The sequence below is a fragment of the Bos indicus x Bos taurus genome, chromosome 28 (assembly GCF_003369695.1).
Source record: "Bos indicus x Bos taurus breed Angus x Brahman F1 hybrid chromosome 28, Bos_hybrid_MaternalHap_v2.0, whole genome shotgun sequence".
NCBI classification, from domain to species: domain Eukaryota; kingdom Metazoa; phylum Chordata; class Mammalia; order Artiodactyla; family Bovidae; genus Bos; species Bos indicus x Bos taurus.
In genome coordinates this window covers 32,805,945-32,818,765 of record NC_040103.1, presented here as the reverse complement: position 1 = coordinate 32,818,765, position 12,821 = coordinate 32,805,945, and the positions used below count along the sequence as shown (strand labels likewise).

Below are 12,821 nucleotides of genomic sequence, written 5' to 3'. Positions count from 1 at the left end.
TGACTGAGATGGGTCTTTTAATCCAAGCCACTAAAATTAGTTTATCCCAAGAAAGAGTTGTTCACACGACTTGACAGAACTTTAAAAACCAAAGAGGTCATTCCATCAGAAATGGCTTTTGATGTAGGCTTGTTAGCCATCTTCACAAACCAAGTGGCCAGGCCCTTAATGACATCAATCATTAAGATTACTGGTAGTCTTGAAAAGTTTGAATGCAGAGCCACAGATGGGAAGAGCATTAGAGCCCTTCACAGCCAATGTTCCTGAATGTTCTCTATTGTCAGTGAATCTTTTATTAGATTTTTTGTTCTCTTGTGGGATCCTTGGGCTGGGCATGGTATATAATGCTGTAAAGGTGGTGTTTATGTCACCTTGCAGCCCTTTGGCTTGCCAAATTGTGTGCCTTCAATTAACAACTTGGTTCTGAGTTTCTGCGGTCATTCAGCCTTTGCTGTCTTGAGCTTGCCAGCCTGGCTGACTAGATGCAGCTGGTGTCTATTGATACCAGGCTGCGGTGATGCTTTAAGTGAGGGCCTCTCTCCTGTCCCAGGGAGGACCCTCCAATGTCTCCTCCACTGTACGTTTGAGGGAACCTCTCATTGACCTATTCCTGTCTGTTGTAAAGGAGTAGAAGCTGAAATACCCAAGCCTCTGCTCTCTCTCCACATCTTCACCTTTGTCTTTGTGAGAATTAGAGTCAGAGACCCAGATCATGTCCTGGGCAAGTGACTTTACCTTCGGTGAGATGTCAGGCATGTGGCTTAAGGAAATTGAGGTTCAGAGAGTTATTTGAAAAGATGCAGAGAGTAGGAATGTGGGGTTGTTTGAGGATCAGATGAGACTCCAGGAGCTACAGAGCACTCCATATCTATTACATCCTGATTTACAGACATCACATGAATCCTACCATTTAATCATGCTTACAATGGCCCAGACTCTTTAGTAGACCCTTCATATGTACTGTCTATTTACATAAATCCTCAAGATAACCTCATGAATCAGGTACTAGCTCCAACCCCTCAGAGACTCTGACTTTATGGTTGTAAAATGCAGAATTGGTACCTTGCCCAAGACTGTTTAGTTATTTAGTGTCTGAGCTGAGCTGACACAGGGCTATCAACATATGAATCTCACATGGTAGATTTGTAGGTGTCAAGGAACCCGACAGAGATCATTTTGGATGAGGAACTTTTTGGCGTTCTTCAAGTCGAGCACAGTGAACAACCATCAGTATGCTTCCAAGGAGGGCACACCCTGCTCTCAATCGCACAATATTTTCCATCACTGAAGATGTGAGACATTCTTGCTTCTCTTCTCCCCAACAATAACAGCCTTCTTCAAACTAGTGCCTTTGGAATTTTCAAGAACCCTGAAAATATTGCTGGAAAAAGAATGTTTCCCCGTTCACCGTCCATTCCCTGTACTCCCACAGGGCCCCTAGCACTCACTCCTTCAGTTACGGGCTGGTGAGGAGCAGACCTCCTAATGCAGGTGCTGAGTCAGAGAGGCAGCTTCACCCCACCCATCAGTTCCAACTGCATTCAAACATTTTCAATATGTGGGCTCCCTGATAACTTCCACTGTATGGAAAACAAAGTGGAGGGAAATGATTATTGGCACAAAAGGGGGAAGCCGTAAATCTTCAACTCAGATAGAGGACAGATTGGAACAATATGGGTTCTCCAAGGTTGCCATGATAATGTACCTAATAACTCTTCTTGGGCAAAAAGGCAATCTGCTTTCAATCAATCTCGCTTTTTTCCTGAGCAAAAATACCAATTATGTTGAAGGGAGATTTTTTTCTTCCTTTTTTGATAAAGACTGCTCTCCACCTCAGAAATCATGCTATAGCTTAAAGATATATATTTTTTCAATTGTCTAGAATGGTATTGGATAGGCCAGCATCAAATGAGAAAAGTCAATCCTTTTTTTTTTCTCCCCTCTCCTGCCAACATTTGTCTGCTTCTTAAGAGAAGTGAAAGCTAATTAAAGGCTTAAGGGATAATATTGATTGCATTGGAATATATTTTATATGTACCCAGCACATTTTCAACTAAGAGAACCCTGACTCTTTCTAAGGCTGAATAAATCAGCTGCCTGAGTCTTTGATTCAAGGGTGAGAGGATGGACTCACCTCCTTCCCCTCCACTTCTCACACATCTGTCCTAGAGATGAATGATCTCACAAGAGGAAGAAGGAATGCTGGCAGATGTTCATTCAGTTCTTTGCGTACAAGATAGGGAAGGATGAATGTTCTGGCATTTCCCTGGACTGATCATTGATTTGAGTCCTGCTCTGAATGATAACCAGGCTTATGCGGGTAAAGAACTTTGAGCTTTGCAGTGCTTGGTGCAGGAGGCTGGATGGGTAGTATTAACCTCTCAGCCCCCTCATCTATCGAATGGGGATAAGTAGCTTGCCCAGAATCACACACATCCTTGGTGGCAGAGCAGGGAATCACACCTGCCTTACTATCAAGAAGAGTCCCACTCACCTATCTGTTCTGCGGAGGTGCCCATACATTGAATTCATTCTGGCCTCATTCTCAATCATGGAAGTTTGTAGGCAGAAGCATTAGAATTGTCCCCCAAACACCCTGTTGTCTTTTGTGGAGATGTCAAATTAGGAGGGAGATGTTTTTTTTTTTTTGGTCAGTTTCTGAACAGGCTTGGCAAATTCAAAATCAGAAATCTTATTCAGAAAATGCACATTTATTTGCAGCCTCTTTTGTCCATATAAATGCACATTTGCCACAAGAATCATTTTTTCAAGATATGACCCGACAAAAATGTGTATAATCCAGTTGTTCAATTTGCATCATGTTTTCTGACATACTGTGCATTTCAGAAGGGAGTTACTCATACACATTTGGGGACATCAAATTTGGATCAGTGGCCAGGGGACCTCCCTTAACCTAGCAGGTACTGGCTTGAGAGTCAAGTGGTTATATTAAAATGTCTCTTCAGAGGAAGCCCATTGACACCCCCCCCCGAAAAGGTCCTCCACTTGCCCGATCACTAAGTGCAGCTCCGTAACAATAACAGTCCATAATGGTGATATTATTAACTGCATCGTGCATATTATTGATTTACTCTTTGTTCTGCATCATTATCCTTTCACCAATGAGTTTACTGCATTATTCTCACATACTTAGTCAAGCACCAAATTACGCTGAAAGGGCAGGCTCTTGTAATGGCACCTAATGGAACATCGCATAAATGATCATCACTGCCTCCTCTTAGGAGTCGCCTCCAGCCAATGAGCTCTCTGCCTTACTGGAATGTGCACAGAGCAATTATGGAGTGCAGGGGGCCTGGCCATTCTAAATTTCTCCCACAAAATTACTGTGCTTCATGCTCACCACCTGCCCATGCCTCACAGCCCAGCCAGGGAGTCAGCCTCTGTCGCTGTCAACATGAGGGGCACAGGGATCTGGGCTGAGTGAGCCTTTTGCAGCAGTCTCTTTACTAGAAGCTGGCAGATTTCATCTCTGCAGTTAGTCTCTTTGATACTTTTGTATCAAAGAGCTTACTCCTGATTGAGCGTCATAAATAGCGAATGTAAATGGCCACAGTATAGCCCAGTGTCAAAGTCAGATTGGTCCAGGAGCCCAAAGATATTGGCGGGGTGCAGGGGGGTGAGGACTGTTCTTCCAGTAGTCCTGGAAGATGGGCTCATCTCCTCAAGGGGAACCACTATTTCTGGAGACAAGTCCAGAGCACCCTGAAACAAAGGCAAAGCATTCCATCCTCATCCCTTCCTAGCTTTTCTCCCCTGTCCAAAAGTAAATTCCTTTGTCTCTTGTGGAAATCTCAGGCACCCTAAGGAAGCAGCTAGCTGCCTGGGGATGCACAGCCTGCCTGCGGCACCATCTCAGATTCCATAGGTGTCCCATCCCACATTTAGCCCTGAGTGATGCTCACTTACTGTAAAGTGTTACATGCTCCCATTGTCGGAGGAGTTATGGCAGAAAAATGCAAAATTTCCTTTTTACTGCTTATGGCCAGCAAAGCCCATAACGTGTCAAGCCGCACATTAGCCACCCTGATAAAAGTCCGCTTTCTTACACACAAAATCATCGTTTCAGCAAGATTTGTTATCTCATTACCTGATAAGCTCTATGTCATAAACCAAGACTCATTCGGTAAATCTCCCGGGAGGACGCTTTGTGGGCAGAAAGGGAGAGATATGAATCTGCAAGGGGCTTGATAATGCAGCGTTTAAGCGCAAGCATAATGTCACTTATTGTTAAATGCATAAAACCACTTGGCCAAGCGGTTGGGCTTTTAATAGGATTTTGTGTAGCATCAGGTGAGAAGCCATATGCTTTTCTGTCGAGGAGTCTCTGAGCACCTTCTGGCCCTGCTGCTTTGCCTCACAGCCCTCTGGGGAAGGGAGCTGGGCTTTACGAGCCTCCTCGGAGGTCATGAATGCTTCCCTGCAGCTGTGCGCTTTTCTCTGTCTTGCCAGGGGTGGGTGCCAGGGCGTCTCTGGAATGGCCTCATCTAACTGGCCTTTCTTATTCAGGCACATAGTGGTCTGTGGACACATCACACTGGAGAGCGTTTCCAACTTCCTGAAGGACTTTCTGCACAAGGACCGGGACGATGTCAATGTGGAGATCGTCTTTCTTCACAAGTAAGAGGCCCCCGTGGTTTTGAGACCCTCCACCCAACCAGGCACCACAAGGGGACCCCCTGAGTGTCTGTAGGTGGGGTGATGTGGGAGTGGCACCAGAGGGCAGGGCAGAATTGACTCAGCCACCATCTCTGCTAGGTTCATTGGAGAGGATGTTCTAGGAACGATGGGAAGGAAGCAACCCAGTCATTTGGTGATGAGAGTAGCACCTGCCTCTGTGGAGGTGACTCTGGCAAATGACAGTAGGTCATTATTGGTCAAACACATCATTACCGTCCCCAAAGCTGTCTGGATCTGTGCAGTCCACGTGTGTCCACAGTGTCTGGTGTGGATTCTTTACGACCGTGGGACTAACATAGTGCCCAAGCAAGACACAGAAGTAACCGTAAGCAGGGTACTAGGCAATTACAACAGCAACAGCAGCTGTCATTCCTAGGAACCTTCAGTGTAGGACACAGTGCTGGTCACCATAGGCTCTCCTTAAATCAGAAGAGGGAGCAAGAGTGCATGCTCAGCTCAGAGGACGATCTGGATCCTGACTCAACTAAGTCCCGAACCAATTAAGTCCCTGGGCCTCAGTTTCTACCTCCGTAAGATGGGAAGGTCAAAATGGTTTCTACCTACCATCTTGGGCTAGTAACAGAATGAAAAGCAAATTCATTCCAAGTGTACAGAGCAGTGGGCTTCCCTGGTGGCACCAGTGGTAAAGAACCCATCTGCCAATGCAGGAGTTGTAAGAGATGCAGGTTCAATCCCTGGGTTGGGAAGATCCCCTGGAGATGGGCCTGGCAATCCACTCCAGTATTCTTGCCTGAAGAATCCTATGGACAGAGGAGCCTGGAGGGCTATGGTCCATAGGGTTGCAAGGAGTTGGGACACAACTAAAGTGACTTAGCATGCACACATATAAAGAGAATCAGACATACAGTAAGTGCCCAATAAATGTTAGCTGTTATCATGGGAGAAAAATATATTAGGCTATACAGTGGACTTAGGTGGTAGGACTTAATCAAGTTTGTTTTATAGGGGAGGAAACCAAGATATTTCCCTTCCATCCAGTGCTGTTGAGATCTTTTGCCTGGTCCCCTCTTAGGTAAAAGGTAGCCCACCACAGGGATGGAGAGATGGAGAATGCAGGCACGTTCGCGTGGGTGGCACTGTCGTCCTCTTTTATGGAGATGGGGTCATCATGGGGCAGGTCTTAGCCCCTTGCTGCCAAGGGACAGAGCTCACATGCTGGTGTTGGCTGCACTCGGAATTGACCACCCAGGACTCAGTCCTGCTCTGGGATCTCACTGAGGCTGACTTCCCTACAACCTCAGTGAAGGTCATCCTGTACATCTGCTTCCTTTTGACATTTGTGAATGTGGAACTGGCAACCATGGTTGAGCACCAGCATTTTTCTCCTTAGCACTGACTTCTCCAAGTTCTGAAAGGACTGGGCAGGCCATGGACACAGGAGCTCAACCCATAGATCCAGTTAACTGCTCAGCCACTGATGACCAGCTGTGGGGCCTGTCCTCTGCTGAGCATGTGGAAGGGTGAAGACAAGTCATCCTGCTTGGACATTTCAAGAAGAGCACATGTGCAGCAATTAGAGCACGGCATAGTTCTAGTAATGTACTGATGCCAGTTTAATCAAGTGGCAGGACCATGTGGGACATCTGTATCGGGGAGAGACCACCACTCCTTGTATTACCAGGGCAGGCAGACTTCCTGAAGGAGGCCCTGCTTGTAACGGATCTGGAAGACCGGTTGGACTTGCACAGGCAGATGGATTTCTCTCACCCACTGCTTTAGTCCAAATCAACAAGCTGGCTGCTAATGCTTCAGTTGCTAGGATTTACTTTTGTGTCCCCAGCATCTATCATTGTCAGCCCTGTCGTCCATGGCCCAGTTAATTAACCTCTCCAAGCTTTGGGTTAATAACATACCTTCCTCTAGAGTTGTTCTGAGGTTTAAATGAGTTAATATTTGTCAAGTGCTTAGAATGGTGGCTGTTGCATAGCATATGCTCAAGAACATTAGCAGTTATCATCATTACTAAGTACTGTGTTAGGCAAGAGTTGATTAACTCAGTCCTTGGCACCTAGTAGGTTCTATCTGAATGTGATCTCCCAGTGCCTAGTGAAGTACCTAACAGAGACTAGGGGTTTCTCATCTCTGCAGAATTAATAAATGAATGGATAGGTTAACCAATGTTTTAATCCTTGTCCTGCAATGGGAAAGATTGCAGGGTGTGGCTCAAGGCTGAATCAAGAACAATGCTGGGAGTGGATTGACTCTGTGTATGTCTACTCAGAGGAGACTTTTTTCTGATCCAGTTCCTGAGGTTGAGAAGTCCATGAGGTGGGAAAGTAGGGAAAAGGCTTTTGGTGAAAGAAACAGCAGGAAGCTCTGCCAGGAAGACCTTTGGCTGATCCCTGATGTCACAGCCTCTGTTCTTCATTCATAAAATAGTGATTCCTGGTGGGCCAGTGGTTAAGAATCCGCCTTGCCATGCAGGGGACATGGGTTCGATCCTTGGTCAGGGAACTCTGATCCAACAAGCCGTGGAGCAACTAAGCCCACACACCACAACTACTGAGTCTGCACCACAGCTAGAGAGTCCATGCACCGCAAAGAAGGATCCTGCATGAAGCAAGGTCGATCCCGCTGTGCCGCAACTAAGACCCGACACAGATGAACAAATCAATCAGTAAACGAAAACAGTGAGTGAAATGAAATTTTAAAAAATAGGGATTCCATTTATGATGAAGACATTTTGCCGCATAGGCCTCAGACTCTATAAAGGTTATGAAACTCTTCATTTTAACTTGGTACTGGTTTTGATTTTCAGTTGGGCTGGGGTTTTACTTCTCTTCAGTATGAGCCTCTTATTTATGGCAAGAAAGAGGGTGCTCTGAAGGTGAAAGTCTTGTCTCTCTCTGTGGAAATTGGAGAGAAGGGAGGCCACGGAGGCTGAATACCCGACTCTGCTATATTAACAGCTGTTTCTTCTCTCCTTGAACAGCATCTCCCCTAACCTGGAGCTGGAAGCTCTGTTCAAACGACATTTTACTCAGGTGGAGTTTTATCAGGGTTCAGTCCTCAATCCACATGATCTTGCAAGAGTCAAGGTAAGAAGGAAGAAGTGACTTCTGCTTTTATTCCATCTAGGGGGTGTGTGACTCTGGGGTGACAGGACATGCCTCCTGACCTGGCCAAGAGTCCCTTCCAAAGCCCTTAGAAAATAAATCAGATACTACCGACCTTGATATCACCTTTGCACTGGTCCCAGGACTTTGTTCTGCTGGCACTGGGTAGACCAGCTATGAGCAGTCCATACGTGGACTGCTTGTATGTAACATGCTAGACATCACTGGGCTCCTCAATATCAGCACTGCTAAAGGAAGCAGACCACTTGTGTGGGCTCAGTGGTCTCGTATGACATAGCAATCAACTCATCCCCATTTTGAATACTTAAATTGGACTCAGCGTAGCTCTGAAATCTGTTATTTCTATCAGGAAGGAACATGAAGGATAAAGTATAAATAAAGTTTACCCAAGCCATCAAACACTTTGAGCTTCCTTTTTTTCCTCATCAAAGACTAAAGGTGCACAACTAAGCATGTAGCTATCTGGCAGCACTTGGTAATGGGCTGGTCTTTCTGTCTAGAACCTACTAAGTTAGAATCTCCTTATACACACACCTAAGACTTACAAGGGAAAGGGATATAGCAAAATGGCATCCACTACTGTACTCATTTTATATGGATTTTGTAAGCATGTTCCGTATTTGCACGCCAGTGGAGATAGATTAATATTCTGAATCCATTGACATCTCAGTGCTTACTGTGGTCACTACATAATTCAGTAAATAATGTAATTGGCAAGCATGAATAAGCCAAAAGAATTTGGGCAAATTCTTTGCTTTATGAAAGAAAGAAAACTGGAGACAACTTGTGACATACCATGGAGAAAACCATGCCCTCCCACCAAATGCAGAAATAGTCTGTCATAAACACAACATCCCAAGTAGGACCGACCAGAGCCAGCATGGGAATTCTTTCGCTTACAGAGTCTAGTTACTATTATCTAGACACGATCCAAGTTATGTCTAATGTGAAATCTTAGGAGAACTTGGGGGAAATAATTATTGTCCATGGACCTGATTTAGTTGCAAGCAATTCTTAGCACAACTTGTGATCCTCTCAAAGGAATAAATCTCTGTTGGTACATGTTTAGCTAAGTCTTTAGGTTGTCTTTCAAGGTCATCTGTAACATACCATTTCACACTCAGATTTGTTGTCTTTTGAATATCTGAATGCTAACTGAATACTAAACAGTACTGAACCATTATCTGAGTTAGGGCTCTCATTTCCTCTTATTCCACATTTAAGATGTGAAAAAAAGGTTAGATGAAGGACTTAAGAGTCTAAATTTCTGAATCCTCAATGACTCAGTTAGCTTGGTAGCCTGAGAGAAGGGGTTTCACCCACCTAACACCACTTCCCGATTGGAAAAGTCGGGATGATGGTGCAGATGGTGGGGAAAGGAGGTGGAGAGGGACTGAAAGCCTTAATTAATTGTTACCTCAAGACAGAAAGCTTCTGTGTAAGAGGCTATGCAAAATGAAAAGTGTAATTACCAAGGTACACGTTGTCCCTTCCAGCAGCAACAAGATGAAATGTTTATACCATAACAAGAACTTGCAACCTACTCTTTTGACAAAAACTATAATCTCTCAGGATTATTATTTTTTTCTTTTCCTTGCAAAGCACCAGGTTCCCCCAGAGCTGTCAGCAGAGAGAGACTGCAACCAAGGATGGCTATTCATATTTCTATGTTCTGTGATTTTCTTTGGTGTCTTAGATAGAGTCAGCAGATGCGTGCCTCATCCTTGCCAATAAGTACTGCGCAGACCCCGATGCTGAAGATGCCTCCAACATCATGAGGTAATCTCAGGGAGATGGGGAGGGCTCCAGGCTAGGTGCTCCGTGGCCACTTGCTGTTCTGTTGGGTCCCTCTGCAGAGCACCGTCTCTGCAGGACCTTCTTTCCTCATTAGCCACCTTCTAGCTCACCACCTGCATAGGCCCAGGGTGGGGGAACTGAGGCTGTGGTGGGTGCAGAAGGCAATGACACAAGGCATCGTCAGCCTTAAAAGATACGAGGGCTCACAACCAGACGTGAGGTGCAGGACTAGCAAAGGAAAGAGATTTCACTGGGAATATGCCTAAACTAGGGGGGCCTTTTGGAATATCCGGAAGTGTTCTTGGTTGTCATAGTTAGGGGACAGCGCTGCTCATGTCTGGTGGGTAGAGGCCAAGGTTACTGCTCAGCATCCTACAATGCACAGGATGGCCCCCTGTAGCAGAAAACTGTCCGGCCCCAAATAAGAAGCCCCATGTTAGAGCATTCCAAGTGCATCTACAGCACACTCATCAATATCTCCCACAAAGAGGGGTTTGTTGATCAATTGGCTTGTTTCAACCAGTTTCCCCAAACAAAATAGTTTTCTTTACTGAAAGCTCCTCAGTGCTTTGAATACTCATATGAATTTCTAAGGTAATGTTCTGTAGAGAGTTTCTCAAACCTATTTGACTACAGTCCCCCCCAGCCTTTTTTTTAACAGAACGCCTCCTGGTGGGGGTGGGGGAGGGGGAGTGGCGGTCAGTCTTTGGAAAACGCTCCCCAATGCCTTTGTTGTCAATAGGCTGGGCCCATCTAAGTCCATTTTCAGGCCAACTTCTGCTCCTTATTGTTTTTATCAAAATATATTCTGTATTTTTCTTCACATAGACCCATGTTACAGACATCTTGGGGCTATGCGGTGACCAGAAAGATAAGATATTTTGCTTCAGACAGTCAAAGCTCTTTTTGGATTCTTCTTGACTGGAGCATAAATTGCAGAGTAGTTAAGAGAACTGGGGGGGATCCTAAAGAGAATCTTCTGGAGAAAAGATGAACTAAGAGGAAACATTTCACTCCCACTAGATTCCCAGGAACTCTTGGCTAATTGTGAACAGCCATCCCTTGGGTCTAGACCAAGATTCCCTTCTCCCTGCAGCTTGGTTTCCTGTGTCCTGGGAATTTACCTGGGGCAGAGGCTAGGAAGTTGCCTTTGCACCACTACAGTGCTTGCCTCTCCTTGGCTTGGCTTTTCCTCAGTGGGGCCATGAGCTTTCCCATCAGTGAGGGGGTGGAATTCCTCTGGAGCACGTCCATCCTCCTCTCAGCACCTGGTCTTTGTATCTGGCAAGTGACATCTGGCCCAGAGTGCTCTTTCTGCTCACTTTTCTTCGACAGTATGCTTAGCGCAGTCATCTTAACAGAGTCAATGCACAAACTCCTGTAGGCACTGGGCTTCCCAGGCTACAGGGAATTGGTGGAATGGGGGACCTGCTGCCACATCTGGGCCTGTCCCCTAACCAGTCACAGCTCCAAAGTGACCACAGTGGCCCCAGCCTAAGGTGCCTCACTTGACTGTTTCCTTGAACTAGGATTTCTAGCCTTCACATTTTTGTGTCATTTAAAGTGATAAAATTGTAGATTTAAAGAACACTGTTTTTCAAAATGTCAAATGGAAAACCAAAAGAAGATGAAGCTTAATGTTTTGACCCCATGGAGAAACTTGGGGCTGGTACTGCCTTTTATTTTACTTTTTTAAGTGAATAATTGATAATAGTTTCGAAGTGGCCATTTCTTTTCACAATATTCTGTTTAAGTCCTGACAACAGTAGGGTTAACATAAAGACATATAGGGCACCTTATGCCAAGGCATAAAAATGACTGAATAAAGGTAGTATCAGAAGTGTGATTAAGCCATCCATTAACCAGAATCAGAACTAAGGCCCAGCCAGCAGAAGGAAGTGGGAAGCTCAGGGTTAAAAAATGGGCTCTGTTTTTCCCTTATTTGTATAATCCTCCTTTCTCCTTAGTTTAATGAGACCAATCTGCCCCTTCTGAAATTAAAATGTCAAAGATCCGTTTGAAATGAGCTAATGCAGAAAACTGGCTGATGCTGTGAACTGAATTCCGAGAGCTGACAGAGGCTCAAAGTCCTTGAGTTATAAGCATGGGCCAACACAACACTTTTTCAAAAATAAAATGAAATCCTTCAAGTGTAAAAGCCCAGGGTGAATTTGTGCCGGGAGAGGTTTCTGCATGATCCATTTCCTAAATTCACAAGTGGTCGCTTTTCAGACAAAGCTGCTTCCTGGCTGCTTTCTCTCCATCTTTGCACAAAAAGGGATGAAGCGTAGAGCACTTCCTGGTGGGAAGTTTGTGGGGGTGGTCATGATAAACGCACTTGCATTTCTGATTAGGCTTAGGAGGTGGGCCTTTTGTGGAATTCTATTCTTTAGCCTTCCTTGTCACAAAAGGAAATGTACAATGTCACCTCTGACAGAGTCGGTAATGACAAAAACCATAACTTACACATGGAGAGAGCTTTTAATGATTTCAAAGCATTTTCACATCTGGTTTTTCATGTGCTGCTCATACCAAAGCCTGTGAAATACATAAAGCAGGTACCCTTGCCCCCACTGTCCAGATGAGGAAACAGTCACAGAGTGCCCAGGGATTTCCTGAAGGTCACCCTCTTTGTTAGTGTAGCAGCTGGGACTAGTATGCAGGTGTTTCTAGTCCTCTGTCCCCAGCCCCTCCCCTTTCAGCATTGTGATTGTTATAGGGAACAGAAGGGAGGGTTGAGATGGGGGCAGGCAGTGGTTAATACTAAATATGGACTGAGAGCAGTTCGGGGGAATTTTCCAGCAGACCACGACCTCCGCAAGGCCTTGGCACTTATCTAACCGGCATCAAAGTCGTCATCTAGATGCTATTAACTTTCAAAGGCTGAGTCATGGATCCCCTCCTAAGAGTCCTGCTCAGAAATCATTTCTGTGAGAGTAGCCATGTGTGCGTGACAATTAGAATCATTTGTCAGGCTGCTTGTCTGATTTGTCACGTTGTCTCATGTTGTTGGAATATTGAACTCAGAGCAAATTGTTTCTGGGCTCCTCCCTAGGGTATGTGAGATGGCAAACCTCTGTTGGCCCCATGAGTAGAACTTGCTTTATTTAGATGCCTAGGTAGGCAGTAAGCCCGTGACACGCCGCTCCAGACCCCCCATGCCCAGTAAACACACGTTGTCATCATGGCATCACAGGATCTCTTTCTTCTTTCATGTCTAAGACATGG

At 45.3% G+C, this 12,821-nt stretch overlaps 1 protein-coding gene across 1 annotated transcript in view; it reads left to right on the top strand.

Moving 5' to 3' along the window:
• The window catches only part of KCNMA1 (potassium calcium-activated channel subfamily M alpha 1), a 771,888-nt gene that overhangs the window by 534,918 nt on the left and 224,149 nt on the right, over nucleotides 1–12,821 (top strand). Inside the window, 3 exon segments of the mRNA XM_027530425.1 lie at nucleotides 4,528–4,638; nucleotides 7,652–7,757; nucleotides 9,493–9,575. Of these exon segments, the coding sequence (XP_027386226.1) occupies nucleotides 4,528–4,638; nucleotides 7,652–7,757; nucleotides 9,493–9,575 (300 nt within the window).